Source organism: Carettochelys insculpta, chromosome 22, assembly GCF_033958435.1.
Source record: "Carettochelys insculpta isolate YL-2023 chromosome 22, ASM3395843v1, whole genome shotgun sequence".
NCBI lineage: Eukaryota > Metazoa > Chordata > Testudines > Carettochelyidae > Carettochelys > Carettochelys insculpta.
Window position 1 is genome coordinate 21,178,447 of NC_134158.1, and position 24,100 is coordinate 21,202,546.

Here is a 24,100-nt window from a genome sequence, read left to right on the forward strand (position 1 = left end):
TTACTCCTTGTTCTGCCATTTGACACCACTGAGAACGGTTTCTCACCCTCCTCTTTAGAGCTCCCCTGCAGGAAGTTGAAGGCTGCTATTAAATCACCTCTAAGTCTTCTCTTCTGTAAACTAAACAAGCCCAAATCCCTCAGCCCCTCCTCATAGGTCTTGTGCTCCAGCCCCTTAATCATTTTTGTTGCCCTTCGCTGAACCAGCTCCAGCAAATCCACATCCTTTTTATACTGGGGGGGCCAAAACTGGACACAATATTCCTGTGGCTTGGTGGCCCCGCTGCTCACAGGGGTACATGCACCATCCCCGCTGTGCTGCACAGCCCGTTCTGCAGCCCCCCCCACCCTGGGCCTGCGCCCACAGATGCACCCCGCTTCCACGCACACGCTTCTCGCAGCCCTGCGTGCCTCGCGCGGCGCCCGCCTCGTGTGCTGCCTGCCCTCTGCACGCCGCTGCCCTCACAGCCAGGGGGCTTCGTTCTCCCACCTTCCTTTACATTGAGCCCTGTCATTGGCCAGATTGGCCCCCTCGTGCCGAGTGCTGTCGTTTTATTGGCTGACGTGAAAGCCGCGACTCTTCTGGCTTCACCTGGGGGCGGGAGAGGAGGGGTAGACGCGAACTTGGATTGGTTGGCCGCGGAGGCCGGGGAGGGCCGCGGAAGGGGCAGACGGCGGCGGGATTGGCCGACCTGGGCGGGGCGTGCGCTGATTGGCCGGGGGCGTTCGTGGGGCGGGCCGAATCTTCCAGAAGGGAGCGGGCTCCCGGCGGCGGTGGAACCATGATCCTGTCAGGGGCGCCGGGCGCGGCCTCTCCGGCCGTTGTGTCGGTGTCGGTCAGCAGCAGCCTGAACTCCTTCCGCGCGCACAAGCGCTACGGCCGCGGCCTCACCATCGCCGAGTTCAAGGTACCCGAATCGGGACCGAACCCCCCCCCCCACCCGCGGGCCGACCTCCCGGGTCCGGACCCCCTGAACCGAACCCCGCCCCCCCCCGGGCCGACCTCCCGGGTCCGGACCCCCTGAACCGAACACCCCCCCCCCGGGCCGACCTCCCGGGTCCGGACCCCCTGAACCGAACCCCGCCCCCCCCCGGGCCGACCTCCCGGGTCCGGACCCCCTGAACCGAACACCCCCCCCGGGCCGACCTCCCGGGTCCGGACCCCCTGAACCGAACACCCCCCCCGGGCCGACCTCCCGGGTCCGGACCCCCTGAACCGAATCCTTTGAACCGAACTGCCGGGTCCGAACCCCCCGACCCACACAGATCCCAACCCCCCGGCCCGCATTCCCGGATCCGGACCCTCTGAACTGAACTGTGTCTGAGCCCCCCGGCCTGCCGGGGTCTGGACCCTGTGAACCGAACCAGGACCGAAACGAGTCCAAACCCAGCCCCCCACCCGTCTGAACTCCCAGAACCAAAAAGGGTCTGAGCCCCTGACCCGCCTGGATCTGAACCCCCTGAACTGAGCCTGGACCGAACCGCCTGATCTGAACCAAACCGGGTTTGAACCCACCGTCCTGAACTCCCGGAACCGAACTGGGTACAAACCCGGAACCGTACCAGGGCTGAACCCAAACCCCTGGCCTGCCTGGGCCTGAACCCCAGAACTGAATTGGGACTGAGCCCAAACCCTTGGCTTCAAAACTGAATCCCAGGCCCACTTGGGTCTAAACCTGAGTCCCCCAGAATCAAACTGGGACCAAACCTGATCCCTCAGCCCGACTGGGTCCAAACCTGAATTCCCCAGCCCACCTGGGTCCAAACTCCTGGGGGCTGAACTGGCACCGAACTTCTGGGCACGATGAGGTCTGAGTCTCCATAACTGAACCAGCCCAAAAGGATCTACACACCCTGGCCAGGCCCCACTGGGACCAAATCTCCTAGTCGTTCCGGGTCTGAACTCCCAGAACCAAACTGAGACTGAACTGCCCAGACTGGGGCTGAACCAGGATCAAACCACCCAGCCTGACTGGGACTGAACCCGCAGGACAGAACCTGGACTGGATTTGGACACTGAACCTGGTCTGAATTCTCCAGGGCGCAGGAACTGAACTGGGACCCAACCTCCCAAACTGTAACCAGACCTCCTGGGTTGGGAACCAAACCAGGGACGAAACTCCTGGCCTTGGAACTGAACCAAAATCTAACACCACCCCCACCTGGCACTGAATTCCCTGAACCAGGGACCAGAGCCCCCACCCCCTGGCTGGGAATTGAACTAGGACAGAACCCCTGGAACCAGACCAGGTGTGACACCCCCACCCTTTTCCCCCAAGTCTGAATTGGAAATACACACACACCCCCACACACCAACTGAACAACAGGCCAAAATCCTTGGGGACCAGACACTGAACTGGGACCAACACAGGCTGGACTGACACCCCCCACCCCCACCTGGGACCAGGCGTTCCCCTCTCCCAGTTATCAAGCCAGAACCAGACCCCCCCCACCCCACCCCATCCTCGGCACCGAATCAGAATTGACTGTTACCCCCTTCCCTTCTGTGCACCAAACCTGGGGCCCTGCTACAACCTGACCCCCCTCAGCCAGCAACTCACCTCTCTAGCACTGGACTCTCTGTTGAACCCTCCCACACTTCTCCATTGGTGAGGTCTGGGGACTGGTGTTCAACTCCCATCTGCTGCCCTCCCCAGAGACCTAGGAAAGGGGCAGGAGCCAGCAGCTCGTGGAAGTCCTCTTCCTCTCCCCACTAGGCCCTCCCTGACTCCTGCTGCTACTTGACTCCCACCTGACAGAGCCTCTGTTCCCTTTCCTGCCAGTCCCTTCACAGAATCCCAGGGCTGGAAGGGACCGCAGGAGGTCAGCTGGTCCAGCCCCCTACTTCAAGCAGGATCAACCCCTACTAAGTCATCCCAGCCAGGACCTTGTCCAGCCAGGACTTAAAAACCTCAAGGGATGGAGAATCCACCACCTGTCTAGGCAGCGCGTTCCAGTGCTTCACCACCTGCCTGGTGAAGTAGTTTTTCCGAATATCTAATCTACACCTTTCCCTCTTCAACTTCTGACCATTACTCCTTGTTCTGCCATCTGACACCACTGAGAACAGTTTCTCACTCTCCTTTTTAGAGCTCCCCTGCAGGAAGTTGAAGGCTGCTATTAAATCACCCCTCAGTCTTCTCTTCTGTCAACTAAACAAGCCCAAATCCCTCAGCCTCTCCTCATAGGTCTTGTGCTCCAGACCCTTAATCATTTTTGTTGCCCTTCGCTGAACCTGCTCCAGCAAATCCACATCCTTTTTATACTGGGGGACCCAAAACTGGACACAGTATTCCAGATGTGGCCTCACCAGTGCTGAATAGAGGGGAATAATCACTTCTCTAGACCTGCTCAAAATGCTCCTCCTAATGCACCCGAATAAACCCCATTAGCCTTCTTGGAGACAAGGACACACTGTTTACTCATATCCAGCCTTTCATCCACCATAACCCCTAGGTCCCTTTCCATCGTACTGCTGCTGAGCCAGTTAGTCCCCAGCCTGTAACAATGTTTGGGATTCTTACGCCCCAGGTGCAGGACTCTACACTTCTCCTTATTGAACTGTATCAGATTTCTTTTGGCCCAGTCCTCCAATTTATCCAGGTCCCTCTGGATTCTCTCTCTACCCTCCAGTGTATCTACCTCCCCCCTACTTGTGTGTCATCCAGTGCCGAATAAAGAGGAATAACTGCTTCTCTAGATCTGCTCGAAATGCTCCTCCTAATGCACCCTTCAGTGCCTGCTTTTTGCTATGCCCAGTCTTTGCCTGGATACCCCGTAAAGCATTCTCCTTCCACGCTGCCCCTTGTGTTTTCCTCATCTCCTTGCACTGAACTCTCTGCTTGGGTCTCTTCCATTCCGTACCTGCCCCATGTGGCCCTGTTCTTTTGGCTGTTCTGCTGTAAAGCTGAAGACGGCCCAGTCTTTGTCTTTGCAGTGCTATTTGCCATCTCTGCTGTAAAGAGCTTCCAGTCTAAGCAATGAGAACTGACCAGAAGGCCTCCCTCAGCCCCTAGATGTGTCATTTGGTCTGGAGTTCCTTTGGGGCCAGGACCCTTTTGTCCCTACTTGGTGTGCTTGGGTGCTTTCTCTTTCCTGTGTTTTGATTTGTTTTAAGGAACCTGGGCTGAGATTTTAATAGAGTGTCAGAAGTTCAATAGAAATCTGCCACAAAAATGAATTGAGTGGTCCCATCTAGTGCAGGCTCTTCCACAACAGCAGTTTTTCCCCACGGAAGAACTAGACTTCTCTCAGGAGCAGTCAATAAAAAGTGATTTCCCTGACACCAGCACTCCTGCTATTTTTTCCATCCATATGTGGAATAAACTTGCATATGCACTGAGGCAGTGCTAATGTGAACCACCAGTAGACACACATGCTGGTGGCTGTGGGAGGCTGTGGTTGCTCTGCTAACCAGCTGGGTGACACAAATCTCTCCTGGGCGCCCCTGTGCTCAGCTTACACACGCTGATGGGCTCCCCATCCCCCAGTACTTCCCTCAGGAATAATCACAATTACAGAGCAGCAAAGTAAGAAGAATGCTGCTCGTGAAATTGTTGGTTTGCTTTAAGGGGTTTAGTCCGTGTATGTTGGCGTGGGACACTGGCAAGTGATGTGTTAAGAGCTGGAAAGCTGGAACTTGTTGGGCCTCGGGGTCTGCTGTCCTAGAACAGTTGGGCTGCTCTCTCTGGGAGTCCCTGCAGTTGGGATCTTGTAAATAAGTATTTTTAAAAAGACTGGCCCTCCCCCTTTACTGAGACCCCACTCTTTAAATACTCCCCCCCCCCCCCCCCCCCCCGGTCCCCATGTGTCTGATGAAGCGGATCTTTGTCCTCAAGAGCTTATGCTCCAAAATATCTGTTAGTCTATAAGGTGCCACAGGACTTTTTGGTCTTTTAAAAAGACTACCTGCCTGAATCCCCTGCTTTTGCTCAGCCTGGAGCCCTGGCTGGGGTTTGTGCCCTGCCCTGCCAGGAGCACAGTTTCCTCCTTGCAGCTGCTGGGATCTTTTAGCTCGGCTGTCATGCCCTGCTCCTTCCGTGAGATCAGGAACCATTCGGCAGCAGGATGTGCTAAGGCTGGGGGGAAGGGAAGGGGAGCCAAGACCCACCTGGACAACGAGAAAGACGATGAGCCCCAAGCTACAGAGGAGGCCGCCAATGTCTTATTTTTTTCTATCTATGGGTGGAATAAATTTTGTTCTGCGCACTGAGCTAATTGCTGCTGAGCACCACCAATAGACACACAGGCTGCTGGCTGTGGACTCTGCTAATCAGCTGAGTAGCATTAGAATTTCCCCTGGGTGGCTGCCGAAGTTCTCACCCTGCAGGGGATGCAGGCGGCCACCCCACTGCGGAGTGGCTTCTGACCGCGCGAGTATCTGAAGGGAGGTCACACGCCCGCTATTGGAGAGCAGGGCGTGTGCTGCGTTGCAGAGACGTGGGACTTGTCAGCCCATCTGGCTCAGTGTTCTGTCTCTGGTAGTTGCCAGCACCAGTTTGTTCTCAGCGAAGGTTGCAGCAGGCAGACCCCACCCTAAATGATGCCTGGTCCCAGCCTCGCTGTCCCTCCTAGGTGTTTGCAGCCTTGTTTGTCAGCTTTTGCTGGGTCCAGCAGTGACCAATGAGATCCTGCAGGAATGGGGGAGAGGCGCTCCCTGAAAGTCACCCTGCAGGTAACACTCCCTCCTCCCCAAAGCTCCCAGAGGGAGGTCCACCTGCACTGGCTGCTCTGAAGGCAAACTAGCCTAGAGTGGTCTTGGTCTCAGCTTTAGTGATAACGCTGGCCTTGTATGGCAAGCGCTTGATCAGCTGTGCTCAAAGTGCTTCGCAAAGGAGGGCAATATCGGTGCCCCCCTTTTGACAGATGGGGAAACTGAGGCACAGGGCGGGGCTGTTTGGACCAAGTTAGCTTAGTGGGCTACAGGTTGTACCTCCCTCATTCAGGCCCCCCAGGTCCTGAGTGGTGCTGAACAAGGGGATTTGCCAGACCTGAACTCAAGGCCTTTGAATTCAAGTCTTTGTTCTCTGTGTGCTAGGTACCACTGCCTGTCCATGGCGCACGGTGGTCATCTAGTGCTGAGGTGCCTGGGGATCGGTGGGTGTGTTTTCTGTGTGATTTTGTTCTAGCTGTACCTTTGTGTCCCTGTGCTAGGATACAGCTGCAGCCCGCAGGCCTCCTGGCCTCTCTTCTGGCCTGTTCCCCCACTCATTCCCCCATGTGCCTCTTTTTTTTTTTTTCTTTCCTCCCCCTCCCCAGCCCAGATCTCCACCCTCATCATCTGTGCTTTCCAGCCTGCCCCTCCAGCCCGGCTTCATCATTGCTGTGTTCGCTCTGGGATGTGCAGCAACCCAGATCCTGTCTGAGTAACGCTGCCCACAGCAGCTCTGGGTACAGTGCAGGTCCCTGGGAAGGGCTCCACCAGCAGAAAAATCCAGCCATGCCATGCAGCCAAAGGGGGATTAACAGTGGCTAACTGATGAGCTGTCATGTTCTCCCCTGGAGGGGCTGGTTCTTTGCCAGCCACTAGCTGCTGCTTCCCATCAATGTTTATTTCCTTATCCCCTTGGAAGGGTAAACTGGTCTGTAATGCATAACCTGACTCTGCAGGGGATATGGCCAACTCCCCATGCTACTAAGGTCGTACCAAGCCCTGGCTGGTTTGGTGTCTCCTCCGGTCTGTAGGACCATGTCTCTTATCAGTTCCTTGTTCTCTGATCTCTCCAGGCCTGAAGCTGCCTTCCTGGGCAGCTTGCTGCTTCTGCTTTGATTTTTCTCCCTTGGGTTCCTCTGCAAATGCGATTGCAGCTGAATTTATGCCAGAGCAGCTGAGTGTTGGCCTAAGAGCTCGTTCTCATCACTGCGTGGGGGCTGTCGAGCGCTACACCGTGGCAACAGATCCTCAGGCTGAGCATCTGAGAGTGTCTGTCTGGCTCAGGTGGCTTCTGCTTCTGGCATTTTGTAGGCTTCCTGGGCACTGTTCCCTGGAAGCTGAATGCTGGAGCGTCCACCCAAGAGAGATCCAAGTGTTGCCTGGCTGATTAGCAGAGTGCTTGCAGCCGGCAGCCTGTGTTTCCATTGGTGGTGCATAGCCACACATGCCTCCGTGTATATAACAAAATTTATTCCATGCATGGGTGGAAGAAAAACGTACAGAAATGCTGGTTTTAGGTCTTATTTTCTTCCCTAAGCTCCTGTGACATGATGCCCGCTGGGTGCATCTTGGCCGGACTCTGGCTTGTCCACAGTGCTTGTGTTTGGCGTCTGGAGGTGCCATTCTCGGTAACAGGCTGTCTCTCCTTTCCCAGTGCAAACTGGAGCTGGTGGTGGGGAGCCCAGCATCATGCATGGACTTGGAGCTCTACACGCCGGATGACAAGTTTGTAATGAAACTGGACAGCGATGAGGCCTTACTGGGATCCTACCCCATTGACGACGGCTGCAGGATACACGTGGGTATTGGGGTTGTGCCCCTGGCGGAACAGAACTGCTAACCTCCTTTGGCCTTACAGAGCCCTCCAAGTAGGTAGCCAGTGATGGCTGAAACAGGGCAGGTGCCTGGGGTGGACGAGGCCTTAGTGCAGAGTTGGGGCCTGTGGTTTAACAATGGCGAACTGCAGCGTGTTCTCTCCTTGTCGTGCCGAAGAGCCCCCAGGACTCGGCTTTTCTTCGATTCAAGGAAAAACTTAGGCTTCCTCTTGAATGGGCCGAGATGATAGGTCTGTGAATGGGTTTTCTGTCCGCCAAGTGACTGCCAAAAGGCAGCAGGTTTTGGTGAGTGAATCATGTAGGAGCCTCTGACCAACTGAGCCTTGATCTTACACCCCCCCGTGTAAAATGTGATGATGTTTGTATGCAAAGTTCTCACTTGGCCTGTTTCTCTCTTTAGACACCTTTTATTTCAAATTCGTACATCCTGGGTTTATGGATTCTAACCCCCCAAGGGCCAATGGAGTAGTTCAGCACTCTGGGGAGACACTGGGTGACATGCAACAGCCTATCAACCCTGTACGGAGCAGCTTTCACCTTGGGACAGCCCAAGGGTGTGTCCACACAGCAAAACTTCCTCCCTGGGGCAGCAAGACACTGAGCCTGGGTCTAGAAACATGAGTTTGGGCTCAAGCGCTAATACTAGGCTTGGTGAGTTTCCCACTTGGGCTCTGAAGCGAGGCAGGGCAGGGGTGGATTTGAACGCTCCAGTGGTTTTTCAACCAGCGTGCCATGAGAACTTTCCAAGTGTGCTGTGAAATTTCACCAATTTCCCCATACAGTGACTCTTTGCAAAGCCACAGTGAGGGGAAATGCCAACCCCACAGGACCCTGTTTATGCTGGGAGGCAGCTGAAATGCTGCATTTTGCCCCAAATGAGCTGGCAGGGAGCCCATGCCCCCTCCCAGCTGTGGCAAGGGGAAGGTGGTGGGGGGAAGGATCCTGTTGGAGTAGGGATGCAGTTTAAATGCCATGTGCCAGTTCTAACAGGCTGGCAGGGAGGGGAGTCGGCTTTCAGTGGTTACTTGTTTACTCAACATCCCTAGCATGGCATGGAGCCGATTTTAAAAATGTGTGTGCTCGCTAAGACGGCGTATGTGGGGTGGATCTGAAACATTAATGCATCTGCTTCTCCTTTAGCTTGTTATCTGCGCTTCTAGGCTGCAAACTTTTCTAGAAAGACTGTAACCCTAGTAAATGTGACGTTTCTGAGCAGTCGGTTCAGCCGAAACAGGTGGCGTGGTGGGGAGGAGTTCTGTCTCACTGAAATGTGCCGTGTTACTGAAAAGGTTGGGAACCACTACACCATAGCCTCCGGATTCTGACACACTCTGCTGTGGGGTTTGTGTGTGTAGACACATTGTACAGCACTTGTTTTGGGGACACCTTGGCATGGCGTGCCACTGCAGTGAATTGTATCGGAGAGGTGGCCATGTTAGTCTGTAGCTTCAAGAACAACAATAAGTCTTGTGGCACCTTTATAGACTAACAGATATTTTGGAGCATGAGCTTTCGTGGGCGAAGACCCGCTTGATCAGATGCATGAGTGGGGGTGGTGGTTTCAGAGCGGTATTTAGAGAGTGGGGTTCCAGTAAGACAGAGGGCCAGAGCTGACAAGGTCTACTCAGCAAGGTGGAAATGGCCCAGTATCAACAGTACTTATCAAAAGAGGGAAAAAAACAAGTCAGATCAGACAGGAGGATGTGAGCCTTTGTCAGAGTCAAATGGGGGAGATATTAGCACCCAGAGCAGAGAAACTGCCTTTGTAACCTGTGAGCCACTCCCAGTCTCTGTTTAATCCATGGTTAATGGAGTCAAATTTGCAAATTGCAGCTCAGAGATTTCTCTCTCCCATTTGATTTTTAAAATTTTTTTATTGTCTCCCTGGACACTCAGTGGCAGATTTAAGGGTGACCGTCCTGAAACAAAAAAACTTTAAAAATCAAATGGGAGAGAGAAATCTCTGAGCTGCAATTTATTTGCAAATTTGACTCCATTAACAATGGATTAAACAGAGACTGGGAGTGGCTCACAGCTTACAAAGGCAGTTTCTCTGCTCTGGGTGTTAATATCTTCCCCCATTAGACTCTCTGACAAAAGCTCACATCCCCCTGTATGATCTGACTTTTTTTTCTCTTTTGATAAGTAATGTTGATACAGGGCCATTTCCACTTTGCTGAATAGACCTTGTCAGCTCTGGCCCTCCCTCTTACTGGGACCCCACTCTTTAAATACCCCTCTGTAACCACCCTCCACACTCATGCATCTGATGAAGCGGGTCTTTGCCCACGAAAGCTTATGCTCTAAAATATCTGTTTAGTCTATAAGGTGCCACAAGACTTCTTGTTGTTCTCGACTGCAGTGAACTGGGGCTTTGATGTATTAACTAGGCAGCACAAGAAGCAATGGCCTGAAGTTACAGAGGGGGAGGTGTAGGTTGGATATTAGGAAAAACTGTTTCCCCAGCAGGGTGGTGAACCACTGGAATGCGTTACTGAGAGAGGTGGTGGAACCTCCATCTCTAGAGGTTCTTAAGTCCCGGTCTGATGTAGTCCTGGCTGAGATGATTTAGTGGGGGTTGATCCTGCTTTAGGCAGGGGGCTGGACTAGATGACTTCCTGAGGCCCCTTCCAGCCCTAGGATTCTATGAACTACCAAGGCTCGACTTCCCAAGACCAACAAGGAACAAACTGGTGTGACCAAGAGAGGACTCCCTCCTGCTCTATGCCCTAGGTGATTGACCGGAGTGGAGCCAGGATCGGCGAGTACGAGGATGTGTCCCGGGTGGAGAAGTATGAAATGTCAGCCAGCGATTATGAGAAGAGGCCAGGTAAGAGTCACAGCTGTGCCAAATGACCCATCTGGTAGTGTTAAAACTTTCATCCCCAACGTGGAAATGCAACACCTGGTGGGTTTGTATCACAGGGACCTCATCCATGTCCCCTCTGTACCCACTTAAACCTGCATTAGCCCTTAGAGTTGGGTTTCATCAAGGGGCAGGAGAGGAGAACTAGGGCAGATTGACTTAAATCGAGGCAATTTTAAATCACCAAAGAAAACCATAACTGATTAAATCAGGTTACCAAAAAGCTCAGCCTGCACTTAGAGTGCCCTTAATATTGGAGCAAGCCCCATGGAACTCGCCAAGTACTAACTAGGGTTCCCTTAGAAAAGCTGAGTTCCGCTGATGTAAAACAGTAGATTTATGGCATCACCATTCTGGTCTGTGGCTGCGATGCCCCAAAACCAGGGGCATATGTTATGTAATATAAGAACTGACGCTTGTTGGCCACTGGCAACTCTAGATTTCTCTTACCGCAGCTTTCTGCATTGCATACTTCAGTGATGGAGTCTAAAGCTAGTTAACTAATGAAGCAAGCCCTGAAGATTGGCTATGCTAAATTTTTTCTCCTAGCAATATCCAACATAGCATGCAAATTAACTTACACTCACACCACAGGGCACAGAGAGAGTCTTGAAGAAAGCAGCATTGCAAAGTGAGTTATTTAAGTTACTAACCAGTTGATCCACTCAGCCATATCCGCATCTTTATCCACATCGTTTTCTCCCAATAAGCAGTTTTCCTTATCCTGTTTCATCCTCCTATGCTGCTTCTTGCACTGTTTTACACTTGACACATTTTCTTTTTATTTTTATCAGAGGAACAAGTTTCTTCAGATATTCCCAGCTAGGGTCTCTTACACCCAGAAGCCGCAAGTGTTTCTCTGTGGCAAAAGTGTGGGGGGATATAGGAAGCTGTGTGCATGCTGAATAATATCTTCCCTTTGTTCTTCCAGCCCACTGCACCATTCCTTTCCATGCTGCCTCTGTCCTTTCCTATATATATTGTGTGTCTGTCTTAAACAGTGTCTCAACTAACTCCTCTGCTGCGCTTTACCAAGGTCCACCAGCACTGAAGCACAGAACAAAAACAATCCTATTCAGCTTATGTCTGTCTTTGCACATCTTCCTTTTTCAGTCAGCCGAGAAACAGAAATTGAAAGCCCAGAACTTTCAAGAAGCCAGAGCCAGTAGTTTGGCCGGACAGCCTACAGCCAGTAATTCATTGTTGTGAGACTGTTAGTGTAGGTTTAGCATGTTTGTGAGGATATCTAGTTGTAACTGTTGTTTGAAATGAGAAGTTCAGTATTTTATTGTGGTGTGGTTTGTTTTTTTTGTTTTTGTTTTGTTTTTAAATCCCGTTTTAAAGAGCAAATAATTTTTTTTTTTTAATTTCACTTTTTTAAAATCATCAATTTTTATCCACCCTGGTGGGGACTTTCCACCCATTCCTGTTCTGCTGCTGCTGGCTCCAAATGGCTCCACTTGGCTCCCTCCCATGAGGGAGGAGGACCATGGGGATAACACCCAATGTTCCTGCTAGTTTTTCCCACCCCAGAGCAGAATGAATATTTGTATGTGCAACCATGTGGAAGTGATGTGCAACCCATCACCTTCCTATTGGTGCACATCCCGTTCGTGTGGTGGAGGTGAGGCCAAGGGGGTTCTCTGTGTGGCAAAGAAGCTCGGCAGGAGTGTGAGAAGTCTGGCTGGTGTTGCAGGCTCTGTGGTGAAGGGGATCGAGGCTGGGGCGGGTTTGGGGTGTATGGGCTGTGGCTGGGAGTGTAGGCTCTGGGGTGGGGCTGGTGATGAGGGCACTGTGGTGCAGGATTGGGGCTTAGGAGTAGGAGTGCAGGAGGAGGTACAGGCTCTGGGCTGCGGGTGTGGGATAGGGATGAGAGTCTTTTGAGCTGCAAGAGGCTGCTCAGGGCGGGGGTCTGGCTCAAGGTTGGCAAGGAGGTTGGGGCTCAGGCTTGCCCAGGGGGTTCCTTGCTGGGAGGTGAGGAAGGGTCTCTTTCCCCCAGCAGCAGGGAAGGGTGTGTCCCTGGCCTCTTAGTGCTGGGGCCACAGGGGAGGGTTTCCTTTCCCCGGGCCACAGCAGCTTGGTGCATGGATCAGCCGTGGGGAGCGTCTCTTCCACCGGCTGCAGCAGCTTCAGGGTTTAGGGAACAAGATTTCACCCCACTGCAGGGGAATCTGTGCAGCTTAGGGGCACTTAGTTGACACCCCCTGTGTCAATACCAGCTGGGTGTCATGGGCACCCTGGTTCAGCTTCTCAGGGGGGCCTGACTCTTCTGTACTGTAGATGCATCACGTGGGCAGCGTCATGGCAGTCCACTCGGTGTCAGCACTGCTGCAGATATGACTCAGTCTCTGCCTTCTACATCACTTCTTGCTAAAGAGAGAAGGAAGGTGGCAGGGAGACATTCTACTGCTACTTTGAAGTACACCCAAGATGTAGCTAGTAACAGAGAGGGGCTGCTGTGTTAGTCTGTATTCTAACAAACCAGCTGTCACGTAGCACTTCAAAGACTAACAAAATGATTTATTAGGTGATGAGCTTTTGTGGGACAGACCCACTTCTTCAGATCTATGGCATTCCCGGTCCACACCCAGTTATATAACACAGAGGTCCCCAAAAAATTACAGTAAAAACTGACAAATCAAATAGAGGGGACTGAAATGGAAATCGTTCCAGCAAAACTGGGAGAAAGGAGCTTTTGTGGTCAGCATGGAACAGGTGGACACTGCAAAGGTTATAGCCTAAATGCTGCCTTTATAGGTTAGTACAGCACTGATGAAATTGACTAGGGAAATATGAAACTGACTTTGCCTGAGCTGAGCACAAAATATCACTTGGGGAAAATAGATTTTAAAAGACTTGCTCAGTTCTAACCTTGGATCCCTTAATAGGTGGCAGGAAACTTTAACATCTCTCATCCAACCCAACGGTGCCCTTTGAAGGCCAACCAGGTGCCCCTCTTGCTTTCAGACTCTGTGCGCTCCTTCCTGAAGCGGAGTAAGGTGGGAAAGTACAACGAGGAGGAGATGCTGAAGAGAGAGGCGGAGCAGGAGCAGAAATTGGCTGAAGAGAAGGCTCTGGCAGAGGCCATTTCAGTGGGCGCTCGGTGTGAAGTTCGGGTCTTGGGCCAGCCCAACAAACGGGGGACAGTCATGTATGTGGGTAAGTGCTCGTTGCTCCCAGTTCTTTTCCACCCTGATTGCAGGGTGTGGTTTCCCATCTCCCAGATTAGCCCTCCCTGGATCTTCCAGAGACTGAGTATGCAAGATGCTAATTGTGAGTTGACAAGCTGGGCTGGCTGGGCACTTGGCTGAGGAAAGCCTTAGGATGTCAGTGCAGCAGCACTGGGAACCAGTATTCCCTTTAATTTTTTTCCATTTGTGTGCAGAATAAATTTTATGCACCAAGGCCTGTGCGGCTGTGCACCCCTAAGATAGAAACACACGCTGCCGGCTGTGGGCGCTCAGCTAGTCAGCTGGGTGGCATTTAAATCTCACCTGGGTGGCTGCCCAAGCATGCAGCTTAGAGGGAACGCTGCTGGGAACTCAGCAGGAAATCTTCCTCTGGTGGTGACCTTAATGCAGCTGGGTGACATGAAGGGAGGCTCAGATGTGGATTGACAGGGATTCAGAGGGGAGATCTTCCTGTAAAGTCGGTATTTACCAGAGCCATAATGGGGTTGGAGGCTGTTTAGAGGAGACACAGTAAAGCCAAGCAGTCTGGTAGCACATTAAAGATTAACTGTTTTATTTATTCGATAGTGAGCTTTCATGGGTAAGACCCACTTCATCAGATTAATAACAACTAGTGGTAAGACTGCCGCCATCCTTGCCACTTCCGGTTGTTCAGAATCTCATGGGCATTTAGAACCAGAAGGAACTTTGTGGCTCATCGAGTGCAGTTGGTGCTAACCACAGCCCGGCCTCTGCCTGCCCCCCACATCGTTCTGGTCCTCAGTTGATTGAGCTTCATCTTCAAACCAGTTTGGTTCTTTGCTCCCCCACTGCTCCAAACCCCCCTCCCTGCGGTGGTTCAAAATCTTCCCTTAACCTCCAGCCTCAGTTGATTCCTGGTCAATTTCTCTTATCTGTTCTGGGGACACTGTTGTTCTTCAGATTCAGTAGCTCTTCTCCTTCCCTAGTGGTGCCAAATGTATTTTGTTCCACCCAGTGGCTTTGGTGTCGTCTCATCCAGCTTCCTCCTGCAGGTGAGCTGGCTGGAAACTGCTCACTTCCTGTCCTGAACTCCTATCAGGAGTGGTCGCATACTGCGGAAGAGCTGGGGAATTGCTTCTTGGGGCTTGGGTCTTACAGATGCAGGTCTGTTCTCCGCAGTATCTTTCAATAAACATTCAGGAAGAGGCCTCTGCCCCAGGCCTGGATGGGACCAGCTGGCTGTACCTTCCTGCAGCCTGCCTGAATGAAAGGAGAGCGTGGAGTAGCCATGACTCAGCTTTGATTTCCCTCTCCACAGGGCTAACGGAATTCAAACCAGGCTATTGGATTGGTGTCAAATATGATGAGCCCTTAGGGAAAAACGATGGCAGGTAAAAACCCTTCCTGTGTCCATGTTCTCCCTTGGTGCAAACAAGTCATCCTGCTTTGTTCCCAGTAGGAGCCTGTGTTACCCCCACAACATTGTCATACGCTGCAATCGAGGGGCATCCACCCTTTGCCAGTCCTGGGGCTCAGGTATAACCTTTCGCTCTGCAGGTTTGTGGAGTCTTTTACTGGTGGAGGAGTCTTCCATAATAATAACCTGTCTCTTCACAGTCCTCCAAACCAGGGGGCACAGGTGAGGCACTCAACGCTCACCACTCCCAGGAAGAGAGATGAACTTTTCCTGATGGCCAGGCAGGCTCAGGTCCATCTGGGGCATTCCAGTCTCTGCACAGTGTCATCAGCATGGGGTGACTGTCTGGCAGCTCTGCTCTCAGAGTTGGCTCCCAAAGAATGGGCTCTGGGACCCCAGTTTATCTAGTGAAAACTTGAACCTGGCGTCGTTGCACCTTATGCAACCCTTCTTCTCAAATTTTATTAACCAGTCTTGAGTATACGGAGAACTCTGATCCAAAGCAGTCATACTCCACCGCCAGAATTGATTTACACCGAGCGAAGTGACTTCTGCAGCCAGCAGAAACCCAGACAGAGATCATATCGACCAACAGCAAGATAGTGGGAACCATAAGATCAGAATGAGGGTTTCACAGCCCCAGCCAGTGATCAGGTTCTTGCCGGATGGAATGCTATGCACTGAGTTGTCTGTAATCATTTGAAGAGGTTTATTTTTCACCTGCTGATAGTGGGTGCTGTCAGGACAAGTTCTCCTCAACAGCTCGGTATGTAAAATCCTGTTTAATTAGTTAACCAGTTAAAGTTTAACTGGTTAACCAATTAAATGGGAGAGTGGGTTGCAGCTGGGCTGGCCCACTCTTCTTCCCCCCCCACCCCACACAGTTAATGGTAACGTGTAAGCCCCATCTGTTTGGGGTGAGGCTTACCGGTTCCCGTCAACGTCGCTATTAACAGCCTGGTGTTATGTTGTTGTGATGCAGTGTAGAAGGACTGTGAGGCTGTAAAGCAGGCAGTTGCGGCTGCTGACTCTGTCAGTCTGTCTGTAGGCGAAGTCCGTAGGCTTTAGGCCTTTCAGTATGGCTCCAGCAAAGGTCCCTGTCCTTACCCTTATACCTACCCCAGGCCGGCTCGCTCACTAGAAACGAACACAAGAGAAGGGCTCAGAATGCCTCGCCCTGGACCTCGCTCCAGTTCTGTGCCTGTGCTGGGTATTGACTCTCTCCCTAGCAGTGTAGCGCTGAGCCCCAGTCTGAGTGCATCCCAGGTGTGGCCTGTGCTTCCCTTGGGACGGTCACCCTGCCCCGTGCGGACAGCTGCGGTCACAGCCGGGTGTCTGGTGGTGCAGGTGCCTTGCCAACAGGTGGGCCAAGTCAGGCTGCTGCTCATTTCATTCCTGACTCTCCCTCTTCCCAGTGTAAACGGAAAGCAGTACTTCCAGTGCCAGCCCAAGTACGGCGCCTTCGTGAAGCCTCAGTACGTCACTGTGGGGGACTTCCCGGAAGAGGACTATGGACTGGATGATGAAATGTGACCGGGAGATGGGAGGAAGGCGTCCGCGCGGCTGTCAATATGCCACGGCGTCTTGGTGGGCTGCTGTGTTTGGATCCCGCCAGAGGGCACCTAGGTGAGGGAGAAGATGTGACAAGCAGCTGGGCTTTTTTACTACTTCTGATTGTATCTGTTCAGTGGAAGATGCCCTGTCCCTTTGTGTTTTCTCCATCCCCTCCATACGCACCAGCTTCGTGCAGGGACGCTAATAAAACTGCCTGGGAGGAACTGTACAGCTTAGCAGTGCTCCTTGTATCCGGAGTGTCTCCTGCGCTGAGACCCGGATCTGTGGTTGGATAGGCTGGCGTGCGATGGTTGGAACGGGGGCCCCAGGACCACGCCAAGCACAGGGGCTCATACTTAAACCTGTGGGAGGATTTGGGTTGGACGAAGGGTGTGATAAAGCAGGATGTGCATGAGCGAGTACCCCTTGGAACATGTGAGGACGAGAACTTCCCTGCTCCCTAGCCCAGGGTTAGGGGCGAAATCACAAATTCCATATTTTGGTTGCTGGACGTACGAAGGGTTTGCAATGTCAGAGCTGGAGGTTGGGTTATTTCACATCTTTGTCCTTCACCTTTGCTTGGCTGAAGGAGGTTGCCCCAGGAATATGTCGGCCAAAGGCTCAATTTGAACACCTCTTTGTTTTCAACCCCCCCACACCCCAAGCAGAGTCCTGGCCCTGTAAAGGGGAATGTGACAGAGATTCCCTGAAGTCTGTTACAGACTTAGCTATTATTGGTTGGTTGTTTTTTTTTTTTTTTTTTTTTTTTTGTTAACGTGGAAGGTGCTAGGGTGATGGCCGGAGGTAGGAGCTTGAATGGGTCTTAATTCTTCATGTGACAGGAGTATGAATCTGTGGTGTGAGTGCCAGGGCGGGATGCTGTTAGCCGCTGGTTGACTCTGTTTTAAGCTGCAGTCTGGCTCCTCTGTGGTGTATCTTGGCCAGACAAGATGTCCCTGAATTCCTGTGTGTTTCTTTCACCCGTGCTGTCTGGCTGCTGCAGTGACGAGGGAAGGCCTGTGGTGCCCTGTCACATCATCAGCACCTTCTCCCTGTACCCCTGCAGTGTTTCAGGCTGTCTGTAGCTGTGTTTCCCGGGCACGTGACTAACTTTGGGTGTGTAGTTCAGGGAACTTGAGTGTTCCCTAATATACTCGGGGGGGTGGGGGGGGCAGGTGACTGCAGCCCTTTCTCTGACTGCTGCAGCTGAGGTAGCATCCGGATCCTGGGTGTGGCCGGGCAGTTCAAACTTTCCCTGCCTCTCGTCTGAGTGACTGTCCTGTTAAACGCCCAGCGGAGAACATTCTCCGGCCCCTCTCTGCAGCGCTCTGCTGGCCCTGTGAGGGAATCCTACCAGCTTTGACAGCTTCCGGCTTGTCTCTCTTCCCGCAGCAAGGCCATTCGAGGAGTCTCCATAGCTCAGCCTTCAGTTGCTGCACTGGGCTGTCTGATCCCTGCTGGGCCCGGGCAGAGGCAGCACCCCTTGGGGAGGGGCTGTCGCTGAGAGCTCACCCGGCAGGCTGCTTTCACAGGTACACCAGTCGTGTCACCAGGGGTGTGAGCGTGACAAGCCCAGTCACCCGTGTTCCCTCTAATTTTTTTTCCATCCATGGGTGGAATAAGCGTCATGTGCACTGAGGTATGTGTGGACGTGCACCAGCGCTAGAGGAACACAGGCTGCTGGCTGTGGGCGCTCTGCTAGTCTGCTGGGCAGCACCTGAATCTTTGCTGGCTGGCTGCCCAGGCGCGTGGCGTACAGGGAAACGCTGGTTACTTCCCAGGCAATCAGCTGGTTGATGCACCGGTTTATGGTGCAGGCCTGATTGGGTGGGGTCCAGGCAGCGCTTTCCTTCTGAGCAGACCGGAAAGGCACGTCCCTGATAACGGTAGTCGACTTTCCCACCAGGCTTTCACCAGCGGAGATCCCCACTCTAGTCAGAAACAGAGAGGGCTGAAGGCTGCTTTCCGTAGAAGCTCCTCAAACCCCTGCAGACCTCTTTCCCCCAGTTCCAGTCCACGCACTCCGCATGGATGGCAGCCAGTGGGGATCGAACCAAGCAGGCTGTTTCTGCAGCGAGGGCCCTTTACTGCAGTGTTCCCTCTAATTTTTTTCTATCTGCGTGGAATAAATTTTCTTACTCTGTGCACCACAGTAAAACACGCTACTGGCTGTGGGTGCTCTGCTGAGCACCATTTGAATCTCTGCTGGGTGACCAGCCAAGTGCTCAGCTTAGGGGGAACATTGCTCTGCTTCTCAACTGCTGTGTTGCCCAGCCACCGCCAGAGGCAGACATGCGAAGAGCCCCATGTTGGATCAGACCAAAATGGCCCTCACCCAGTGCCCTGTCTTCTGACAGCAGCCAATACCAGGGGATTCAGAGGGAATGAACAGAACAGTTCCTGAGTAATCTATCTCCTGTCGCCCATTCCCAGCTTCTGGCATTGAGGCCAAAAAACTTACGTAATTCTGCCCAGCTCTCCTCATGGGTTTCCCCACCAAGTTTGGCTTCAGCGGGGTACATCAGATTGTCCTGGATCGCACGGGTTGGTAGCCATCAATGGACCCACCCGCCTGGACTGTAGTTAAGTCTTTCTGGAACCCACTTAGGCTTGCACTTTGCTGCATCTCCTGGCAATGATGGGCACCATGGAGAACACTTCTGTCTGCTTTAAGCAGAGCACACCGCTGAGCTGGTGCTGGTTATATAAATGGGCCTTGAGAGGAAGGAGTGTGTCTGTCTTGTGGAGCTGCCATCGGCGTTGCAAGCGGCTGTTGCAGAGCTATTGTGGGTCTGGGTTATTGCAGCACTTGTCTGATTCTGGCCGGCTCTTTTTGTGGGTTTTCCCGTGCGACTTTGGATCCAGCAGGGAATAGTTGGCTCTGAGTGGATGGAGGAATTTGGTAGGCGTGTATTGCTGAACAGGGAGAAATGCTTTCTGTGACTGGATCGGTGATAGGATTATCTGGGCTTAGGTGAACTGTCGCCCCCAACCAGACTTAACCCTTGGATTAAACCCTTGGGCTAATTCTCCTTGGGAAAGTGTAAAACAAGCCAGTGGTTCTAAAAGTACAACCTGCTGGCAGAACGCTACCTGTGATGCCGACCCACAAATGGGCAGGACGTGGGGGAGCTTGTCTGTTCGCTTACCCCACCTTGTCCCTTCTCCCAGCCATAGCCAGGCTAGAACTCCTGCTGGTGGGGGGCGGGGTGCAGCCAGGTCCTTGGGGAGTAACTTTCACCTGCCGCTCTGATCCAGCAGTTCCTTCGTTCCTTTCTGCTAACATCAGGATGTTGCTGCCTTCCGTCACAACGTCACAGATCAAACAGTCCCTTAGAAGTTCCCAGGGCAGTTACATGTGCCCCATGTTCAGTTGGCTGCTTGTTGGGACTGGTAGGACTAGAAACACTCTTCTGTTTGCGTGTGCACAGGGATGTGGGGAACTGTCTTTTGCCAAGGACCAGTTGTTAACACTGTCTGAGATCTTCCCAATGTGTCAATTTCCTTTTGAAATGTGGTAACTTGATTTGCAGACGTAGCTGCTTCTTTTGTTTGAAAAACACAGATTCTTGGTGTTTTCTTTTTTTGTCTGTGCCGTGCCTGTTTCCTCTGTGTGAAGGACAATGTAGTGGTAGCAGGTGCCATGCGATCATAATGAATATAATAAAAGAAGTCCATAACAAAGGTGGCCTGGCTTTTGTGCTTAATTAGCAGGCACCACTGGTCTGCTCCCTGCACCAGTAAGTGTCTGACCAGGGGATCTACTGCCTTTCTGTCTCCCCGCTCCTCTTCTCCCTCCCCCCCCCCCCCCCCAATTCTAGTTGATCTGTGAACTCTGGTAAACTCCAGCAGTTTCAGGGCAGCTGCACCTATGTGTTCATTCTGCCTCTCTGATTCACTAAGGGTAACCACAGGGTTTCCCTCTAATTTTTTCCATCCATGGGTAGAATAAATTTTGTTTGTGCCAAGGCATGTGTGGATGTGCACCACCCATAGGAGAACACACACTGGGGGGAGCTGTGAGTGTTCTGCTAGTCAGCTGGGTGGCACTTGAATCTCTTGAGTGTTTGGCTTACAGGGAAGACTGCTACACACCTTAAGCTTCCAGGCTCCGCCCTGTCACCTCGTTTGGGTGAAGACTGGGTCTCTCCCTTTTGCCAGGTGCTGGCAGCCTACACTGTTCCCTGCCTGTACTCATCAAGCTAGACTGTTGACAGAGGCTGACATTCGAGCTTTGCTTTCTCTCCAGATGTTATGGACATGTACCTGCAGCAGTTACTTCCTACTGACCAGCCCTTCCTAAGCCAGCATGTTTTATCCTTAAAGTCAAAACAGTACAATCAATACAGAATGAGCCTCTCTAGTCCAGCACCCTCAGGACCTGATCAGTGGCAGACAAGGGAATTTGGTGGACCACAGGAGATCAGTAATTTCTAGTACATTACCAACACTTTTCACTGTGTACTGGGCTCTTAGAAGACATTTGGGGGGTAAATTACAGCTCAGTAACAGCACAGAACACTGAGAGCCAGGACTGGTGGCTGGAAACAAACTTTGTGGGACTGTGGGACACTTGGACGCACCCATGAGAAATGGTCGTCCAGCCAAACTAAAACCATGCCGGGTTATGGATGTTGCTGGACGAGTGCTCCAGATTAGAGAGGCTCAGTCTGTACAAGAACCTACACACCGGCTAAGAAACTTCTCCAAGCGCTGTCCCCCCTCCAGCCTCAGTCTGAGTCCTCCAAACCCCACAACTGGTTGCTTCCATGGTTGCAAACTTGTCACTTTTCTTTGATGCTGAAGCTGAATTCAGGCTGGATAGTTCAGCTGCTATTTACCCAGCTGGGCTCTTTGATCTCTGCCCCAGGGACAGGTGATCTGCCGACAGCGGCAGCAGCTGCTTGAGGCTGGGCTTTTGCCTAAGAGGAAGTGGGGAATTTGTTTCGGAAATCCTCTCCTGTCTGGCACACTTACAGCACAATCCCCTGACCTCCTATTACCTCTTCCCTGCAATCTGGCCCACAGTTCTACACTGAGAACACTGCATCCACATCGCCGTAGCAACAGACCCCTTGGTCAGCAGAGGGCTTTCCCGTTGGCATAGCTGCTCCACTTCCCTGAGAGGTGGTGTGGGGCTGTGGCGGGGGTGTTAAGGTGGGCATGTGTGCATCCCACAGGCGTGGCTTTGTCACAGCCCTCAGCTATAGAGTTGGACTGACCTAGGGCTGGAGCACAGAGTGGCCCCCAGTTTTTGAGGCAATTACAGGGACTTGCTGTATCTGTCAGTCTCAAATGTCTCCATGGCCAGAGATAGCAAAAGAAGCTTGCTGGGGTCTCCTGTTACGCAGGGCTCTGCTTAGGCATACACAGCTGCATTAAATCTGGGGCACTAGCTCCGTGCTGCCTGTGCTGAGGGCCACAGCCTGGACAGGACAAGGCACAGTCAGCACTGGAAGGAGAGGCTGCTGCTTGTCTCCAGGTGGCTGCTTGGCTGCCCCTTGCTCCCCCTTCAGCTCGCACCACTTCCTGCTTGCTTCCCTGCCCTGCTGCTGCCCCGGCAGCCCTTAGCGCTGCCCCCCTGCAGAGCAGCCCCCACGCACACGTTATGCGGGGAGAATGCAGGTGACTGGGTTGTGTAGGGAAGCAGGAATAAGGATGGTTCTGCCGTTATGCTCTCAACAATCCCAGTTTTATTCATAGGAATTATCCCACTGGATGCCTCTGCCCAGCATTTGGGCCTGCTGGGGACAGTGAAAGAACCCTGCAGCTGTGCCATAATCTGCACCACATCAGGTTTCATCCTGGTTGCTCCTGGAGATCAGTTTCACCCCTGAGGCAGGAAGTGTAAAGTCCCTTCCAGAATTTGCTCATCAGTTATAACTACATAAAATCCCCCCTTAACCTGCCCCACCAACAATGTTCCCTTTAATCTTTATGATCCATGTGCAGAATAAATGTGTGTTCGTACCACCAATTGAAACAAAACCTGGCAGGTGGGTGCTGAGCTGGGAGCCGCTTGCCTCTCCCTTGAGCGTGGGCAGAAGTGCATGGCTTACGGGGAACACTGCCCACCAGTGCCAGCCACGTACCTGTTTCCTTAGCAGCTCACACCATGTGCTCTGACGTCACCTCCCCAACTTTGCAGTGAAGCTGCTGGCTGTAACCCTGAGCCTTGTAACCAGCCTGTCCCCTTCTGTTTGGCAACGGAAGCAGCTAACAGGGAGTTTCGTGTGGGAGTGCTGCAGGTGAAGGTGGAGTGATTATGGGCTCCTTGAGGTAAGTGCATGCTGGGGCTTACTTGCCGGTTGCCTTAAAGCTACTGTGTGCTGAGCTTGTGTTGTCTGTTTGCTTGGAGATCCGTCGTCAAACTTTGTTTGAAGGACAGTGTGCTGAGCCGGGCAGTTGGAATCTGGGAGCTTCTTAATGAGGATTTGAAATCTCAAACTCTCTGTTCATTGGTCAAGCCTTAGCCATGAGGCGGGGCTATCAGAAAGGCCAGGGCTATATAAAGTAACCAGGGAGCTTGTGAACAGGAGCAGGTAACAGGGAGTTTGGAGGGGACTAGATACACTCGGCATTCTTTAAACCCCCTTTTAAACTAAACTAAAACCAAAACTACCTGATTTAAATAAACCCCCCTATCAAAAATCTAACTATCTGTGGGAGGAAATGCAGGCAGAAGCCCAGCAGCAGAGTGGGGGTTAATCCTGCCTACTGCACCCAATGTAGCATGTACAATTACCTGCCCTATGGACAGGTGCATTGGCTGCAAGGTCCCTCAGCAAAGCACATTGTTACGGGATGAGAGGGAAGGTCCTTTCATGGATTGCTAGCTGGCTAAAAGGCAGGAAACAAAGGGTAGGAATTGGAGCATCATAGAACACTAGAACTGGAAGGCACCTCAAGGTCATAGAGTCCAGTGTCCTGCCAAGAGGGCAGGGAACGAAACACTGTCTAGACCATCCCTGATAGGTGTCTAACGTGCTCTTAAATATCTCCAGCAATGGAGAGTTCACAACCTCCCTCGGTAACTTTTATTCCAGTGTTTAACCACCCTGACGGAAAGTTTTTCCTCATGTCTAATCTAAACTTCCCTTGCTGCAGTTTAAGCCCATTGCTGCTTGTCCTATCCTCGGAGACCAAGGAGAACAATTTTTCTCCCTTCTCCTCGTAATCCTCTTTGAGATACTTGAAAACCGCTATCATCTCCCCTAGTGACGGAGAGAGAGCCGTGTTAGTCTGTATTCTATCAAAACAAAGCAGTCAAGTAGCACTTGAAAGGCTAACAACATAATTTTTAGGTGATGAGCTTTCGTGGGACAGACCCAGTTCTTTGATCTAATAAATTATTTTGTTAGTCTATAAAGTGCTACTGGACTGCTTTTTTGTTATCATGTCCCCTCCAAATTGCCTCTTTTCTAAACTAAACAAGCCCAGTTCTTTCAGTCTTCCCTCATAGCTCATGTTCTCTTGACCTTTAATCATTCTCGTTACTCTTCTCTGAACCGTTCCTAATTTCTCCACGTCTTCCTTGAAATGCGGTGCCCAGAACTGGACACACAACTCCAACTGAGGCCTAACGAGCGCTGAGTAGAGCGGAAGAATGACGTCTCGTATCCTG

At 52.2% G+C, this 24,100-nt stretch overlaps 1 protein-coding gene across 1 annotated transcript; it reads left to right on the plus strand.

The window, feature by feature from the left end:
- Positions 1-763: 763 nt before the first annotated feature.
- On the plus strand, positions 764-20,160 carry TBCB (tubulin folding cofactor B). Its single transcript, XM_075016599.1, has 6 exons — positions 764-907; positions 7,307-7,450; positions 10,221-10,317; positions 13,321-13,512; positions 14,824-14,896; positions 16,338-20,160. The coding sequence occupies exons 1-6, from the start codon at positions 782-784 to the stop codon at positions 16,453-16,455; spliced, it is 750 nt and encodes a 249-aa protein (XP_074872700.1). The 5' UTR covers positions 764-781; the 3' UTR covers positions 16,456-20,160.
- Positions 20,161-24,100: the final 3,940 nt, after the last annotated feature.